At 38.5% G+C, this 19,447-nt stretch overlaps 1 protein-coding gene and 1 long non-coding RNA gene across 8 annotated transcripts; one reads left to right on the forward strand and one right to left on the reverse strand.

The window, feature by feature from the left end:
- Positions 1–3,639: 3,639 nt before the first annotated feature.
- Larp7 (La related protein 7) lies at positions 3,640–14,698 on the reverse strand. 3 transcript variants are annotated; one of them, XM_022834295.2, is made up of 9 exons: positions 14,075–14,698; positions 10,068–10,282; positions 8,982–9,184; positions 8,683–8,729; positions 8,100–8,212; positions 7,162–7,260; positions 6,035–6,387; positions 5,334–5,775; positions 3,640–5,091 (listed from the first exon to the last, which is right to left on the reverse strand). In XM_022834295.2, the coding sequence occupies exons 2-9, from the start codon at positions 10,233–10,235 to the stop codon at positions 4,624–4,626; spliced, it is 1,893 nt and encodes a 630-aa protein (XP_022690030.1). In that variant the 5' UTR covers positions 10,236–10,282; positions 14,075–14,698; the 3' UTR covers positions 3,640–4,623. The 3 variants fall into 3 exon arrangements, with proteins under 3 accessions (XP_022690030.1, XP_086824687.1, XP_086824686.1); XM_086968561.1 differs by lacking the exon at positions 14,075–14,698 and adding an exon at positions 11,143–11,267 and having other exon boundaries at positions 5,334–5,652; positions 10,068–10,278; XM_086968560.1 differs by lacking the exon at positions 14,075–14,698 and adding an exon at positions 11,143–11,266 and having other exon boundaries at positions 10,068–10,278.
- On the forward strand, positions 11,351–13,472 carry LOC111261071 (uncharacterized). 5 transcript variants are annotated; one of them, XR_002680757.2, is made up of 3 exons: positions 11,351–11,441; positions 11,806–12,396; positions 12,805–13,472. It is a non-coding gene; the product is annotated as an uncharacterized LOC111261071 (long non-coding RNA). The 5 variants fall into 5 exon arrangements; XR_002680758.2 differs by lacking the exon at positions 11,351–11,441 and adding an exon at positions 11,452–11,602; XR_002680759.2 differs by lacking the exon at positions 11,351–11,441 and having other exon boundaries at positions 11,638–12,011; positions 12,185–12,396.
- Positions 14,699–19,447: the final 4,749 nt, after the last annotated feature.

Genomic DNA, 19,447 nt, shown 5'->3' on the forward strand with positions numbered 1-19,447 from the left:
TATATATCGTTTAAAGGCGGAATCTCAATTACATCAAATGTGACGAAAACTGTTAATGTCTTGCGAAACGCAAAGCATAAGGCCGTGAAGTGCGAATACTTCAAACGAAAAGTAGTAGAGTACATTATTTGCATGAGTTGCGTTAACTTTAACTATCGTAGGACAACTTGAAATATACAACTCAGTGGTCTGGAACGCCTGAACAATGCGACTGGGCACTCAGAATAGAAACATTGAGCGAAGCGATTTGGAGATTAGCGGCGTAGGAGTGCGGCTGTTGGGGTTCGTATTCATGGACGGTTCGATCAAATGCTAAATGTGGTCGAATTTCAAAATTTAAAGAATCAGGTAAGGTGTATAATAATACATCTATCAGTTTGCCGCACACAAACGTTGCGAAAAAGCTGGCTAAAATGGTTCGTGGCGAAATGGCAAATATTAGCTGAAAATATCGTGCAGGTCTCCTTCAATGGACTTCTATTAGGAATGACCTACTACAGGTGAAAGGCTGCTTGGCGTCTCGCCCGACCATTGCGATACCCTGTCGCACTCGAGACAAGCATATCTTCTCTTTTGTCGTGTCCGTCGCCCTGATTAAGGCGGATGTCATAGTCGCAATAGTAAGTGTAGAATGATTGGTCGCCCTGTTAAATGCGACGTAGCTGTTGACATTGCTGCAGAAAAGATATAAAGGAAGGATCGCCCATGAGACCTTTTTTGGTCTGTTTCGTTGGTATGACGTTCGTTTTTGGTTGATGTAAACCGACCTCTTCGGCTATCGGTCTTTTGGAATTGGATGGAAATAGATAGATTCTTTTATTGTCCGTCCGAAAAGTATTTGCGATGTTTAGATTACTTATTATTAGATTATAGATAGAAATAGGAAAAATAAAGAAGCGCAAACCCAGACAATCGATAGATAACTCATCCTTGCGGATCCTTTTGTTAATGACGTATCTTTGACGCCAAGCATCTTAGTACATGCCTAGGTTCTTTTCTATAATAAAAGATGGTACAACGTATCGAGGAGTGAACCATTTTGGGTATTTTATGATATTATACTATGAAAGCTGTATGGTGAATATTGGCCATTTCTTTATTGATACGTTAAATGATGCGCACCTCGAGATGTAAGCAAGGCTTCTATAATCGAATATATATGTAATAAGAAGCAATAAGCGATGTGATGTGATATTTCTAAGTAAGGCTAGGTTTGTACGTGGGGCATTTCACTGCAATACTCATAATTTGAACGTAGTATATTAGATGTATTATATAGGAATGATACAAAGCTAGACACGCTCCCCTAACGGAAATCTGGTTTTGCAACGTCACTGAGTATTGTCGAGGTTTTCCGAGCTGTGTACTCTTTATTTTACTGTATTTATTAAATATAAAACATTTTGGCTCGCCTTAGATATAAATACAAAACTTCTGAAACCATTTCAAATTACTATTTTTGCGTTTTTAGAGAAGTGAGATACGAAATCTTCTTTTATTATCAATTCCTTTATCGAATAGTGCGAGTTCGGCTGAAAAACTTGCACAGGCGAACTCTGACTTTGGAGAAACCAAAGATAGCTCGTTTGAAGCCCAATAGGTTACATATACGATATGCATTTTGTTAACTACAGATTCGTACATATTTTGATAATATACCACATGAGTGTATCCACATTTACCTATTTATAATCTAAGGAGCCAGCTTTACAGCGGTTTTTCCGCAAAATCTCTTTTACAGTTACAGTAAAAACTTTTCTAGTACTGTCAAAAGATCCTTTCCCCACCGTATGTGTTGTCTCCGTTGTTACGCAAATGCTTAATAACAACCAATAGTTTTATCATTATGTTGACCAACTTCTACTTAATATTCTTTAAAAAAAAACTATGACTGTCCTCGCAGATATTCAGCTGTCACTACTTAACTCTAGTCTGTAAACTAAAGCTACGCCAAGTAAATGTCTACAATGCATAGAAAGGCCGATTACATAATCATATAGTCAAGGCTCGGAAAATGTCCTATGTGGAAAACTGGCGCACATGCGCGTCGCCATATACACACAATCAATACGAGTATAGATTCATTAAATCTGCCAGACGCAGTCGTGAAGCAAAGCACATGCTTCTTCGATTTACTGAGGTTGGGTCTAATATTTCAACCTCAATGTGAATGATCCTACTATCGTTTCATTGGTGAATGTATGTTATCCTTTATTGTAATTCATACACAGTCATCAAACAAAATCTCCCTACTTATATTAAACCCTACTAAAAACCCAAAGTATATTACTTCTTAGTCAACGAAGACACACCGTTAGTGGACAAAAAAAAAAAAACAATCTTTTTAAAAATGTGCTTCCTCTGCATACACATGTGCATAAACATTTTGTTTAGATAAAGTCGAACTGTATACTGCTGCTAGAAAAATCGTTTAACTCTTCTCGACGATTCTGCTAACACTTACTTGATGCAAACCGCTCACGCATGTTCACGTTTACCAGGTTTTACTAAATCACAGTTTATTCAATAAGGGATCCTATTCAGTTTAGTGGCGGCTCAAGGCGTTAAGCACGTCTTATTCAGATATTCAAAAGCTGTTTCCTAGAAGCTAAAATCTCGTTTAGCGTTGGATCCCAACAATAACAGCAACAGATCGATGTTCAATGCAGCGATTGCCGTAAGCTTCTCGTATCAGAAGCTTCTGTCCAGCGGCCACATTCTGCGAACCTGCATACAATAGCAGAGATTCACATTTATCTGTGACTCTGTTCTTGTTTGTTCACAAGGCAACATAGTTATATAGAATATGAATCGTATTTATTTGGTCAAACTTTTAACTTGACGTGTATAGCGAATAGCATCGTTGCAATAATAATTTGCTTAGCCCTCAGTCAATTAGCAGATGGAGATATCATTTGTATGCAGACTCATAAGCCGTAAAGTTTCATTATTATATGTACCGAAACGTAGCGCCAACGTTGATTGTAGTTTAGTTAGAGGCTCCTGTCACTGGCCAGTATTAGCAAACTTAAATCACAATTTAAAGCGCAATTAAAGCAGCAAAAATAATTACAACAGTATACGTACCTAATCTTTTGTATAGATACACATGTTTACAAGATCTGTTGGCGTATTACCTCAAAACATTAATATTTTTATTTTAGACACAGAAGGTTCAAGAGGCATACCAATTGGTTTCCCGCAATGAAAGTTTGTATGTACGATTAGATCGTATTTCTTTCACTTCCTAGCAAACGGTTCAGTAACGGTCGAGTAGCTAGAGAACTGACAATTTAGGGACCTTACTCCGCGTGGTGATAATCGATAATCGATACACTTCAAAGCGGAATGCACAAAAAACCATTACCGCAAAACTGAAAAGCCAATCCAGAGGTGCGACTTCAGGTTTTTAGACACTTTTGCGTCCAAGTACTACCATTTTCAATCTTTGCGATCTTTAATAGATATGGAAAGCTAAAAATAGAATGTTACTTTAATAACGAGACAGTTTTTTATTAAGCCTATATAAATCTTATCTCCGCCGACTTTCATCGAAATGTTATCCCTATCAGCCTGAAAAGTCGGAAAAAATGTAAGCATGTGAACAAAGATTTAGAGTGTATTGAAAACACAAACGAGTATGGAAGCAAATAACGATAATTTTTACTATTTATTATACATGTATACATCAATGTTCAATTGACTGTACAATCCATGTTGGGTGAGAAATCTATTTGAAGTCAAAAGACATCTACAAAAGCGCAACTTTCCTATCTACGTGCACTGGGGAGTCGATCTTGTATCGGCCATCAAATCTGGCTCAAGCAAAAGTCAGGAGAAATTTCCATGGCAAGGGAACAATTTTTTTGTTAGGCCCTCTACAACTAGCCAAATAAGAAAAAATAGACGTGTATTTCATCAACACGGATGTTCCAAAAATCATATCCAAAATTAACTAGACGTAACTTTAATAGTCACGACAATACATGTATAGCAAATGCACATAATAATATTCGATTCCATAAGTAGACTGACGTTCCTGCAATATACGGTATTAAATGTATGCAATTTAATTCTTAACTATAACGACATACGGGTTTGCGCAGTACCTAGAGGCGACGATAGGTAATGGATTTACAAGAAACAGTACACTGCATAATACTTCCTATCTCTCTGTGTACAAAGTAAGAAAACAAACTGAATTAAACGAAGACGAAAGCAGAGTCAGCAGTATTTTGCTTGTCTGTCTCTGCAACATTCTGCTAGAGATACTGTTCCGTTAATATTTTCGAACTGGGCTTCTTTGCAGCAGTAGCAACACCACGAGCATCACCACTACTGTAAACTGTAGCCCACTTTGCAAAAATTTATTATAATCGATTGCCAATCAACATTTCTTCCAGCGAATCGAATCAGAGTTCAAAGGTTAGAAGCGTAACGTTCTAATAAAAAAGGGATAGCTCTCGATGTATTTTATCAACTTCGTCCATTCTAAATGCTGTAGGGAAAACAAAAAACGACTCGCGCCATCTATTCACCTATCAAACAAACCTAGCAAGCTCAACAGATTGTAAACGCATGCTATCTATTTTCTATATCTCTGTCCATATCTATAAGGTGTACCTAGTTATCAAATACAATTCGCTTGTTCATTCGAATTTCAATTTTTCTCTCGGCCTGATTAATATACTTTTTATACTTCTCATTCAATCTCTGCCGACCTCGCGGTCGTCGATTATTCTTACGAGGTGCATCCTTCTCAGAACTGTTCACGTTGGCGCCATCTTTAGTTTTTGTTCGGTTTGATCGCTTCTTTCGTTGTTGCATCATTTCAACTGTTTGCCAGTAACTTTCCTCTTCCTGTCCGTCGAGGACCGTGCATTGCGCGATAGTGAAATTTTGAATTGCATCCTTCTCAGCAGCCGTTGATCCGGGCTGGTCGGCTGTTTTGCCATCTTTGCAGCTCTGTTGATTGCCGTACGATATGCTAAAAGCCACTGCCTCCTCGGGACTATTAAAACGGATAAAGGCGACTGGGTCGTTTTCGATCATGTCCACATAGGCGACACCGGGTAATACGCGCATCAAGGCCTATCGCAGCACGTGAAAACACAATCAAAACGGAAAACGTGGTTATTTTCTTTCCTCAGTTACATGAGCATTCAAGGTAATACGTATATATATATATCATACTTCCTAGAACTACTGGGTAATGTTGCATCTTAATAAGAAGCAGCTCTTGTATATAATGTGAAAGCAGTATATCCACTGTTTATTGTTTATCTTCTTCCATCACTAAGATTTGTAACTACTCCTTGTCAAGTAAGACAAACCTTATCAGCTTTGAGAAGTCCTTTGTTTGCTTTTATCTTTACGATACACCCTTTGACGCGCCGGTTGACCGTCCCGAGCGCCCCTTCGACTTCTGTCGATTGCAGATGCAGCTTCGCAACCGCTTTCCGAGCGATTGGTTGTTTAGCTAGGTCACCATTTACTGTTCTCCTAGCGTCATCCTCAGAATTCTTGTCGCTCTCGTCTACTGTCCTTGCTCTCTTACTAACGTGTGGACCGTCCTGGTCTCCACTTCGTTTGCCTTCAGAATTGCTTCGGCGCTCCTGATGCGGCTCGTGAACTGCTTCGTCAGCCGGGCCGCTATGAGCATCAGCCGAGAGCAAACTATGATGATTTTTCCCAATGCCTAGATACCTTTTTGCATTTTTTGCGCTTTGCTTTTTCAGCTTCAGGTATTTGTTCTTATAGCGGAGCCACTCCTTTCTGTTAGATTATAAATGAGTTGTATTCGAATAAGAGAAGCCCGTTTTAGTGTTTGTCTTCTTGAAAGCAAGATTTTATGAGCGTAAAGTAAGCACTTGGTCCTCAATCGGAGCTTTTGCTGCTCCGGTGATAGGCTCAAAATACGTGGTTCATAGACAGGGTAGTTTTAGCCCGCAATTGATTTTTTTAAATAAAGAGTTTACAATACTGTTCTTCAAGACTCGTATTATTATTGAACCTCATCATAGAACGTACTTACTTTGAGAGCACTTGAAGATTAGCCCTGTGAGCTAAGTGTTGTGAGTTGCCGTTGTTACTCATATTAGTGTGATTATTGTTAACGTTGTTGCTGAATGATCCTCCATAACCACCAGCGTGACTCCAGTTACTGCCACTAGTACCTGCGCATTCCGCTTCGGACCCAGGGCTGCATCCGCCTCGAAGATTGTAGAATTTGCAGGCATTTTCCGCTCCTATCACCTCGGCAAACTCCACAAATCCAAATCCTTTGTGACGACCATTTGGTGCACGGGGTAATGACACATACTCAACGTAACCGAATTCGGAGAACACTTCTCGAAGCCAGTCGACAGATGCTATCTGCGGAAGACCCTACATACAGGCGACAACAATAATTTGGCGTTAACGCTCCTCCCGAGTGCATATGAGACATATATAAATGTTTTATCTAGTTTTCTGTTCTTGAATACCCCTAAAAATTTATTTAACTCTTTTTTTTTGTTGTTCTATAGTTTAATTTCGTCCAACAATGCCTCTATTAGCAAAGTTGAACGACTTGTAAGTTCTTTTAACTCTGGTGCATAATGACTGAAAGATATCCGTCATTTTTGTCAACAAATCAAAGTTAATATTCAAAATAATGATTCTACATACTTTGTTCAAATAACGACTAAAGGAAAGAGCTTATAAAAGGTAAACAGAGTTGTAAATTGAAAATTTATTAGTCGAGATGTATCCCCTAACTTTAAATAAATGCAAGTTGCCTACACTTCTATTCACCGTACACAAAATCAACGACTGCGTGAACCACATTAGATAACTGAGTCCAACTTACTTGTTAATAAATGAAATTTGCGATGTCTAAAGCAGCATCCTGCTTTAACGCAAAATTTAACGCTATTACAATTTTAGTCACGTACCGATTGCCTTTACATGCTGTTTGACAGTGTTGACCCGCTACACAGGGTACAGTTGTCACTCAATAGTTCAGGCGACTTACTACACCGCAACAACAGACCAAGCCGTAAGTTTCCTTCGACCGCTCCACTATTTCAAGACGAAGAGCTACGCTGAGTCTTCGAGATCATTGCTTTTTCAAATCAATGAAAATAGCTATTTATTGGATCAGTCAACTGCAGATCTTACCTGAACGTAAATCGTGCAATCATTGACCATTTGCTGACTCTTTGTCTTGATAGGGTGCGTAACGAAGTCACGCCGTATGCTCTTGAAATCATCGGATACCTGTGAACATGGAATCATACCAACTTATGTGTTTGTCAGAATTATGACAAGTTGTCACCGTAACTTTGTCATATCAAGTAACATATTCCTTAATTAGCAGTTAAGACATCGAGAGATTTTTCAGGTACCCACTGTACAGGACGGTAGGCATAAGATGGGACATTTGACTTGCTATCTTTAATAATACAATAGAAGCAAGCAACTCCTTAAAATAACACCGCAAACTCATCACGACATTGCAGGAGGTTCATGTTTGAGGCATACACATTATGAGCAGTTTTCAAAAAATCTCAGAAACATTTTTATGTGTTAACGGATCCGGACGAATTAGTCTGAAAAGACTCGGGAATTTAAGAAAATAACATAATAAAGTAATAATGAGTTAGGAATTTCAATGAAAATCTCTCGAAAAGAGAGCCATTCAGATAAATATTCCCTAGAGCTTTGCGCTTTTTTGCATTTTCTGACTTCTGACAATTGAGATTTGCTATAGTTTTTTCTATATGGCGTATTGCACACATAAATACTGCCCTCTTCAGGGTTAATAATAAAATGTTATTGGTGAATTTATTGAAGAAAGTTCTTAAAATCACTTACGACAGTTTTGGACGTCAAGGCCACCTTAGAAGCAAGCGACAACATACTGAATAAGCGCATTCGTGAGAAATGATTTTGGCGGCTTATATAAAAAAATTTATCCAAACATTCGTTTTTGTTAAAGTGCAGCCTGTAAATACGCGATACCAGTTTATTCCACATACCGTATACAACAATACCACGGCTCCCTTGTAAGAGTCGCGTCGTTTTATAGAACAACATAAAAGTAAAGATTTTAGTACCTCGAGTAGTTCCGATCCATTAACTGCTTTGATTACTTCTCCGATTTCTAGTCCTTTCTCCTCCAGAAGTGTTTTTATCTTGTTGAACTTCAGAAATGTCGACACTTCCACCCCTGAAATGATAAGACATATCACGCAGTCATCAAAAAGTCAAGATTTAATCAAATCCTCGTTCAAATTTTTTCACACAGCTTTTTCTATGTATCGTCTATCATTTCAAGAGACATACCATAGAAAACAGAATGTTAAGGTAGATAGATACCCTTATCCTTCCAGGTTCAGGTAAGTGGCAGGTTTTACGTAGCACACGATATTAATAAGCTGAACGAATCTGGATATAATCGCCTTGCGTAGGCCGTAATAAAATATTTAGCAAAAAGTCGGAAAAAAATAATATAATAATAATAACAAATATAATAAAAATTTCCGATCGGCAGTAACTAGCTATAGTAACTTTGACTATGTTCTACGTCATTCACGAGAATAATGAGTATCGTATGCACTCTACTCTTTTTCATTGAACGTTAAATCGTTTACCTATGTCTATGCATAATAATTTTTTCTATATTCAAATTAAACTTACACCCATCCTTAGCTTTGGAGACCAGCTCTGTCATGAAGCGGTCTTTCCTGAAAACCATCGAAGATACTGGACCTTTAATTCTTAGCTATTATGGAACTAGCAGGATTCAAATCTAATACATTTTAAGCTACCTACGAAAACTCGATGTATTGGTTAAGAAAATGTACATTTCTTCGAGAACATGGTTTCATATTAAATATGTTATTTTTAATGATTATTTACGTTCACTCATTTGCATATGATGATAGTTGCGGTTTTCGCATAGACTTTTAATATCAGTGATCATGTGCATACGAAACCTTAAATTAGCGTCACAAAAGTAGAACTCCATCTGTTGTTTGAGATCCTCGCGAACCTTTTTCACTCGTACGCGCCTTTTTCTCTTACGTTGCGGCTGATCACTTGTTACTGGTTGTTCCTGATGACGATCTTGAGAAGCACATTTCAAATCTTTGTCCTCATTCTTGTCCTTTTGAGCACTTTGAAGGCATTCTTCAACATCCTACAATGACATTACATCCCATGGAACTCAGTTATGGTTAAGATGGCACATATATATGTGAAGAAGAACATCTAGATTTTCATAGACCAAAGAGGCGACGGTATCTGAAAACCAAGCGCCTATTGATTAAGCTACAGCGAGCGCTTTTGAAGGCATCTGCATTTCTGAAAAGGACCTTCTTTTTTGAACTAGATGAAGTTAACATAAACGCACAAGCAAGAAATGATCAGCCTGTACTTGAAAATGGCATAGTAAAAGTTTCGCGCTCGGTCTCTCTACAAAAAGCAACATTCGAAAATGTCGATAGTAATTTGCAGCCATTAATTTTTAGCTGCGGGCTGAACTAATGTTTGTTATGCCACTTCTATTCATTCAATTCAGTACTTCTTTAATAAATCTAATTTGAAATCCTTATCGTTCCCAGAATTCATGATCTACTTGGTTGGAATAGCGCTAGTGTTATTATTTAAATTCGTACTATTAGTTTTTCATTGTCTAGCATAGTGTTCGGTGTTTGCAATTGATGTTACACATTTTTAGGGGTCAATATTATCGAGTGCTTGCTTCGCATTTATTGATACTGGCTTAATGGCTGTATTTACCTGTATTTTGCAACAGTTAGCATGAAATGTAATGGGCAAATATTAATAAATGTGCTATTAAGGTAAAAAATACTATCAATAATACGTAGCGGCACATTTAGCAAAAACTAAAACTCAATAACCAGAAGACAAAAAAAAAGATAAGTAGAGTGATAATGCAGTTAACGTGGCAGGCTTATTCTCCAAAATACAATTAACTTTCCTCTTCCAGTTAGTAAAAACAGAAATGAAAATACAGCTTTATTATTTTCTTGACGGGCATTGAAAGATTCTGCTCTGACCTTTTTTTCATCCGGACTACCATCCTCTGCACGCTTAACCTGAGGCTCTTCGGTCTTGGATTTTTTCGGCGACACCGAAGGCCCTGCGGCCGTCCGTCCCTCCAGCTTTGTATTATCGTCATCCGACTCGCGTCGTCTTTTTTTCTTATGTTCATTTTCGTTCTTCATCGCTCAGTAGAGAGCAAATCAGATATTCTCTGCTAGCTGGTGCCTGCCTGAGGAAGACCACATTTCTCAACATTATTGCACTCAGCCTCGAACTAGGCGTTTTAAGATAATAGTGGGATGTAATTTGCAATATAGATTTACAGAGAGATTTTAAAATGACTAAGCAGTTCGACATGAAGACAACCAATTGTGCTCAACTGAGCAGAGAATAGATGCCACGGTCAAGTATTATCACATACACCGTACATCTAAAAAGCTGCTGAATTTCACAAAGCATAGATATGGCGACAGTAAACTATTAGGGCGCTTCCTACATCGCATATTACTCAAAATCTGTACCTAAAATTTGTTTCTCTCTACCTGTATAAAGTGTTTCCATCAATCACCATACTGTACAAACGCAGGTATTATGTACGAATGTCTAGAACTGCCTAAATACACGGTTACTTTGGTCAATAACGTTTTGCTGAGAACTTGACAGGTATGTACCGTAAGCTCTTCAAACGAGTACTGAATATTTGTTTGCGTCGAACATATAAATACACGATGAAAGATATTCGATAGATATTGCTAAAAGTTGCAAAAAATATATCCAGCTAGTATTAACCTAACTACGTTTTACATATACGGTTGTTTTTCCCTTCGATAAGAAAAACAAAGTCAAAATTAACGATGAGCAAAATCGAAACGCAGAAAAACGATCAAAAGAAAATACTCACTAATGCTTTCATCACAATGGACTGTATTTAAAATATTACACACTAGCTTTTTATAGAATTTTTTCTAGAATAGAACTAGCATTGATACTTCACTGACAGACTGATGGTAAAAAAAATATGTTTTTAAACTATGCGAAACCAGCTATCGTTTGCCCGGAAAAGATTAGTTTGCGGTTAATATAACGAACTTGCCTGCACTAATACAACGTGTGATAATTAAAACTATCACTCTAAATCAAATTCAGCTCAGATCCTTGAATCTCCGTATTTTTTGCAAATAATTCCAAGTTCACTTTCATCACACGAGTGGCTACCCGGCTAAAAAATGGGTCAGTTTATTTGTATCGGCAATTCCGCGCTTTTGGAAAGTCCGGAAAACACAACCCGTGAATTTAGATCGAAAAGAGTGAAAGTAATAAGACCTTACTTCATACCCTATCAAATCGTCTTTACGAATAATTTAAAAAACAGACTACGTTGTTGGCGAGTAATTGGTTTTCTCTTACTGTTTGAATCATTCTTCTAATCTAGAAAAGTGGCAATTTAATTGGAAATAGCTTAATTCTATGTCATTCTTTAGTGTTTAGATTTTACTCAATGAAACAAAAAAACAACACATATAATTACGAAGCTAGGATGTAAAAAAAGGTAACGATGTGCTATCTAACGAGGCTTTTCCAAGCAAGTTTATCGTACTTTAAAAATCGATTAACTTCTGGTCTATAGGCAGCTAGCAGACGGAGTGTGGCTAGTAAATATTCCGGCTCCCTAGAAGTCTGCGGGGGAAAACCAAAAAAAATGTATTCAAAAGACAGAATTTCTTTTAGTAGTGACGTTTTTGTTTCTCAAAGGCCATAGCACTGCAGAAGTTTATCGAAGACTGGTGATGGCATTAGGCAAGAAGGATTTAAGCGAAAGCATAGTACGCGAATAGTGCAAACGTTTCAAAAACGGAGCTTGGAATATTGAAGACCAGCGTGGAGAAATTAAGGAAGCTTTTTACGAAAACAAAGATTGGAGTTTAACGACTCTGTCAACCAAAACCGGTACTTCACATGTAACGTGTTACCGAATTGTAACCCAAATACAATAAAAAATGAGTCTTTTGTGAACTGACGTAAATTGAAATAGGTATCAAGGCTAACTAATTTATTAAAGGATTCCAAACTATCACAGGAACTAAAAAAAAATAAATACTATTGCATTTCACTGTGGAATACAACTTTGCAGTGAGATAATAGCCCTACAATGCGGCGAATACAATACGGAGCGGAATCTAAATAAAAAGTGAGATACGCCGAAATGGGCTGCAATAACGCTTTAAACTTGCAAATTTACTAAGACAGGAGGTAGCATGACTGGATTTGGAACAACTGGCTACAAGAACAATTGAACCACTACAAATTAACCAAGTTTAAATCAAGGCTTAATTTATTTTCGAGGTAAGTTTAAACCATCTATTTCATCTGAATGTTTTACCCTAAATACTTGTCTAAGCAACTTGAACCGTTGTGGTCTTTGGTTTTCCGTCGTCGCATTTCAATTAGACTGACGAAATAGTTCAGAACCTTCACTAGGGGGCATGTCCGATGCTAAATAGTAGCCTTGTAACAAATCATAATGATCTTTGTTCACTTTTAACTTCAACCAAAACACCATAGTCAGTTTCCGTACGTACATTTACATAGAAAAAAACTGTAGTAATTCGCACCTCTCGCATGTTGATGATCAACAATCTTTCATGTAATCCAAAACGTCTTTCAAAGCTTGATCAGGCGTCAATAAATACGCGTAACTATATCTAATCAAATCAGATAGATGAGAATTGTTGCTTTTGTATGTACGATTAGTTTAACTCCACGAACCCTATGGAACGTCAAAACCTCACGTGTTGCTCGTAAGAAAACGAAGAAGCGCTTATATACGGACAACCAAACAATCGCGGACAACGAAGCGGTCTCGATGAAACAACCAAGGCCATTAAAACTAGCACAGAAAAAAGCACTACAACAAGACGCGAACGAGCACATTCGCCTGATACCATTGGACGTAGTGCCCTTTCACATCATATTGATCCAATCCGGCCCCGCGAATACAAAACTAACGTTTTTAAGGCCCCGACTAGAACAGAAGTGTCGTGAACCACCGCATAATGGTAAAGCGAACAAAAACTAAGCACATATAATACAAAATGGTAAAAAGGTGTCGAGAGGCAAAAGTTGTTATATAGATTTCTATGACAGTCTTCTTTGGAATGAGCTGTTAAGATCTGGGATCATTACCCATAAAAAATTGAAACTGGGGGCTCGTTAAAAAGATTCAATTCCAAACACATTCAAAGGTCCTATCAGGTACTGCAAATCCGCAAGATTGGATCGTTCGCAAGAAGGATCAACATTGTGTGGAGTCATAACACATCCATAATAGATAAATATAACGTGATCACCAAATCACTCATGAAAATATTTAACCCTGAAATGTAAAGATTTACTAAAATAAATCTATCTACTTTCCTCTACGTTTTGTCATTTGAATATAATAGATATATTCAATTTACTGTATAAACTGTCTTTTGGGCTGGGAACAGCAGTGGCTTTTCCGCCGTTGTTTTTGTCGTCCTATTAGAATATTTCTCTTTTGACAAAGTTTCTGGCATGATTAAATCATGTACGATCTAATTTAACTTATAATTTATTACCAGAAGTAAAAGCACACAAAAAAGAGTTATTGTTTCAGCGTCATCCACAAAATCATGAGGAATCTTAGGAGAACTACCCTGATCGCTCTTTGCAACAAAACCTCTATTTATATCGTTGCATTATATCAAACAGGTAATTGTGCTATTGTTTCGATCTCACTATTAGGACATCGCACATAAAACCAGCAGTAAACACGTCAAAACATTCAAATATAACCTATAATATTTTAACATATTTTATAATTTTCGATTATTAGAAAAAGTACATATCTAATTTAATTAACACATTACACTAAATACTTTAATTTGTGTTAACCAGAATCGAAAAATGCGGTTTGTGAAATGAAGCTCATTTAGTAGCAAATTCATGTATTACTACGTCACACTGTCGCACGTTCTACGTGCAAATCAGAAAATACAACCTTTGTACGCTACATTGACGCAACGTTTTGTCGATGCGCGAGCTCAGAAATCGCTGTCTCCAGACTTTTACTGTACACTTTTTATTTTTCAAACAATGCCCATTAAACCGTTTTGTTGTTGGTAAGCGTACTAGTTTTGCTTTCCATGCACTCGAGTCTTGTTGATTCACTTGGTTCGGATAAGGCACCCATTAAACGTACTTTCCACATCGTCAGACTCGGAAATTGGGCAGTGTTTGTGTAGACCATTCGGGGCAACAGAAACCGATATAGGCACCAAAACATTTAGGAAGCTTCTTGCTACTTTCTGAGCTCAGGTAGATTCTAAATGAATCACCAGCAAGCTCTATGCTTACAACGCGGACTGTCTGTACGTATAAACCAGGCACATCTAGTTCCTTGACGTTAGGTTGGAAGAACGTTTACCCTATGGCTATTTTATACGCCGTTGCTTCAGAGTACCTTGGTGACCACAGTGGCAGAATGGTCGTACACCTTCGGTACACCAACGTTTCACTTATGGCGAACTCCACAGCGTAGAAACATGTCGCTTAGAAGATAACGACCGCATTCACTGAAATTGCTGCAGCCACTGTCCAGGGGGATTGCAAAATCTCGACAAAAGTTCCACTTTTACATTTACCACGCTATTTATAGATAACACAGCTTTCGCACAGCGGATCACTGCATCTTAAAACAGGATGTCGAAGACACACAAATTCACACCCCAGAGGGGAAATAAACTAATTGCTTAACGTAGCAAAACGAGGTGCTGCACTACTGATGATTGCTTTTGACTTTGATGAAGATGTCGACGAAGCTCTCAAAAGCAAGCGCGTCTTCACAGGCATTTAGGGAACAACACTGCAAAAGCTATGGCACCTGAGCTAAATAGGATATTTCGATAATTAAATAACCAATTCATAATAATACACATAATCATTAATAATTAAATTACCAATACATAAGATATTATTTTTGCTACCCTGAATCCAAACTTTTTAAATAAGCTGATTGGCGTTTTTATATCGTACAAGTATTTACATGTGAAATATTATCCTGCAAAGACAGGCAAGAAACTTGCGTGCCAAAACGAGCTAATTCCTTTTTCGAACGATACAGATACGGAGATGTGAAAGACCATTTTATGCAACCATTCTATAGAGTTGCATGCTCCACCACGCTTATCTTCCCGTCGTTCACAACAACGGTTACTTCTGTAGAATACCAAAATAGCTATTTATGTAAATGAGACACGTGCAATTCCCCAAACGCCATGGGGATAGTTCTAGATAAAAGTGTGCTACCTCATATCTAAACATCGTCATGACAATGCACGTGCTTCCCATTGATACAAATATGAACCACAGTCCTTATATATATATCAGCTTAAACATTCGACAAGGGTTAACTGAACTTTCAACTGTCTTCTTTTTTCAATGAAGTAGGCCTGATGGACGATAATCGCTATCATTGTAGTAAAATGTATGTTTTTTACCATTTTTCCTGCAAGCAGGATGCAATAATTGGTGTTTACGATTCTATGTAATGAATCACCAAATTGTATTGCTCTGTTTGTTCTCATTAGTTTGAGTCTCTTCTTGCGGTGATGGCGTAGTGAGTAACGTTTCTCTGCTAAACATAATGAAGAACACGTGGTATTCTAGGTTCGAGCCAAGCGTGGACACGCTTTGTTTTGCGTTGGAGCCACGCGTGTGATGAAACGCCTAACGGCAATACTCAACGTAAAACGCGAAACATATTGCCAGACTGCCATTTCTCGTGGTTTTGCTGCCATGAGGCTAATCAATTCTGACGTCTGAGTCTCCGGGCAAATACAGGTTTAGGAGAGCTTGAGTTTACCGTATGTGACATGTTTTTAACAACGCCAAGCGTATAATTAGATACGACCATTTCAACGAACCTCTACGAATGAATAATAAAGATCATTGCTATCTGTCCAAGAATGAGTATAAGTGCGATACAATTCGATCCAACGCATAATGCTTCTAATAGGTGTCCTAAAATTAAGTCAATCAAATATACAAAAACCTTTTTTGTGTATTTGAGTGTTTGTATGTGACGTTTTCTTCGATAGCAAATAAACTTTCCGCAAGACGGCATTTTTCGGCTATTAAAGAACTTCTTACAAAATGATTTATTCAGTTTTACGCAAAGGCGTGACGGCATTCCTTTGTCTGCATCTTCGATGTAATTCGGCAAAAAAATTTCCAGTACAACTAAAATCACACAGAAGTGTTCGAAATGCTTTTTAAATCAGTTTTATACGGCCGTATATTTTAAATGTTCCTTAGAAGTACTACGATTTTAGGACAACTAATAGACGACCTTAGTTGATAGGACTGCAACACTATCCGCCCACACGTTTCGTTTTTGTAATACTCGCACCCCATATATCGTAATGAGCCTTTTTAAGCTTTTTTTGCTGTGCTCTTGCGTACCGCAAACCAGATGGTCATTAAAGCGTTGTTTTTTAACGATGAGAGGTTTTGTCTACGGCAACAAAATGTTACGCGCGCCTCAGATATTTACACAATCGTGTGCAATTATAGAGTGCACACAAACGGTTTAAAAGCAATGTAACTTATCTCTTATTTGTCTGTCGGTTTATCTCCCATCGACGCCAGCTCAGATTAAGTATTGAATCCAACAGATCCTTACCTTACAGATGTGAATGTTATTTCTAAGCTGTTTGCTGTTCTAATTAATTTAACTGCCTTTTCTATGTCAAATGTTTAGTATTTTACCTGGTTTTTCATGCTGCGAAAAACCCGTCGAAAGGATCTTGCTAGATGCGCCTGGATCATCAGCAAGCCTCGACCAAGAATGTTGACAAATGAATATATACTGTGCTATAAAGGATAGGGAACGCGTAAAATGAACGAAATATATTTTAATGATATATTTCTGGCTGGAGGCAATAGTTGTTTGTGATCGAGGTAAAATAATGACAAAGATTATTTTTTGAAAAACCTGAAAATCCTTTGCACATTTTTGTTAACGAAGCAGAAAATGTCATTTTCCTAGCTAGACCCATGTTTATTTCGTTAAGGCAACACTAATTATACTACGTATATCTTAGGTAAAATGTTAGGATAGTAAACTATACAGTGAAAGTTATGCAGGACGGAAAAAGCGAATGGGTCTAAAAACAAACATATCGTTTTCTGCTGAAAATCTGCTTTCTGTTTCTTGAAGCTAAAAGAGCTGGTCGAATCCGTATTAATTGTGCGCAAATTCTAACTACACAGGTGTTAGGAAAAGCAACAGTTCGTTAGTGGTGTACTCGTTTTGAAAAGAGATATGAGGAACTTAAAAGCCATAGTGGAAGCCAGCAAACTTGAGGATTCCAAATGGAAGAATTACTTCGACAACGGCAGCTTCTGGACAAATTAGAGTAGAAAAAATGCGGTCCCTGAGAACGCGCTTAGAGCACACCGTCGCTGTAGACTAGTCATGAATCGGTTTGTGCTGTCCCCCACACTGCAAAATAGAATTGACCGAAAAAATGGCGTGGAACAAGATTAAGAACGATCCCAATGACAGTTTTGACTAGATCTGGGTGTAACCAGTTTTACCGTACTCATGATGTTTATGATGCGCATTTTTTACTTTGAATTCGCTCTATATTGCCTGAAAAGAAAACAGTCAATGCTGCCAAACATCCGTAATTACACAGCATACACGGTGTAGCTATCTGACGACAACGTACAATTTTATTGCGAAACTCTCGTTGCTACCTGCATAGGTAATAAAGCGACGGACCTATTTCCTATACTTTTCGGACTTAAGTTCGTGTGGTTTCAATAGCTTCCACGCGTTCAATGGGCTGTAAATGATGTTGTGTATCCTGTCGTTGCCTCTCTCAAATTAGATATTGATAACGAGATTAGGTATAACAATACAATCAAAAATAAATAGCCGTTGAGGAAGTTTCAAAGCGCTGCCTTATATGCGCAAATGATAAAGAGGAGCGCACCTTATAAGGGTTATTCAAAATGTCACTAGAAATTATTTAAGTATTCTGCAGGCATAATCCTTTATGTCTAATATAGGCTTTTGAAATTTGATTGGTCACACACCGAATAGTCATTAAATCACATTGTCTTTCGCGATTTTCGTGCAGCTTGGTAATACCCACGACAGGCCAAAGCGGGAAAATTTCGCATAGGCTTGCACAAGTTGATTCTCTAATGCCTGCCTGTCATCTTACTCATTAAATGTATGGAGCAACTGTGGTAATTTGCCTCAGAATAAGGCGGGAAACAATAAGAAAGCGCTTCAAACAGCTGGCGAGCGGGAAACGTATCGTTCCCATTCCCACTATAAGTGGTTTTCCTTTTGTATGGGTTCTTCGTCACCAAAAAATAAACAAATCCTCTTCCATTCAGTCATCGTCTACCTCATCATCATCATCGCCGTCACCATCGTGCTGCCCATAGTGAAGCAAATTTCAATGTCCTCCAGTGGCTAAGCGCAAACGACATGCAGACAATGCTTATACCTTAGCACAAACCTGCTCCCAACGTCACCATAACTGCTAGGTCATCAAATGGATTTCTGGGGCAGCGCGGACCCGCACTCACCAAGCTGCTGGACCCTCTCATAAGATCGCCACGGTTCTGCGCTCCGCATAGAATCAAAACGAGAGAGTCCTTAAAGCTAATGCTAGTACAGGAATCGCGTTCCCTTTCCGGCTGGCTGGCCGACTAAATAGTTGGTGGGTCTTGTCATTTTCATCTGATAGATTTCACTATTGCTGTCCGCATACTTTTATTTCGGTTAAGCAGTGCCCGGTAGAGAGCAAACGGGAAAAGGGGAAAGAACGTTTGGTTTGTGGGCCTAATCGAGCGTCTGTCGCGTGCTCTGTTGCGACTGCTTTACTTTCTGGCTGTGTTTCTTTTCTTAAGGAGCCAGAGCGCTGATACCCAGCCTCTACAATGGGCTCATTTATATGTACATATAGCATATGGCAGCGATTCCCAGCAGCCTATGCAGGTTGTTCCCTATTTGTTCTGTGTTAACTTTGGGTGTATTTGAGCGTGTCGCGCTGTGCGTGAGCGATCGTTCATGGGTAGGCGGGGGAAAGAGTTAGCGAGGGCCTGCCTCGTGGTCGCTGCCTCTATCATCGTAGTCGACGTAGTCAACGGCAGGATAATAACGACCACGATAGCAGCCGAAACAACAGCAATGATGGCGCCGGCACTGGCAATTGATTCGCTACCTTCGTGTAGCTGGCTAGCCACCCAGCCAACCCTGCTAGCTGCGCTGTAGTCGTCGTAATGTAGTCGTTCTCCCCCATCCCCCCACCCCACCCCCGTCCTCTCCCCTTCAAATTTCCCCTTTCCATCG

Source organism: Varroa jacobsoni, unplaced genomic scaffold (genome assembly GCF_002532875.2).
Source record: "Varroa jacobsoni isolate VJ856 unplaced genomic scaffold, vjacob_1.0 scaffold_517, whole genome shotgun sequence".
Lineage (NCBI taxonomy): Eukaryota > Metazoa > Arthropoda > Arachnida > Mesostigmata > Varroidae > Varroa > Varroa jacobsoni.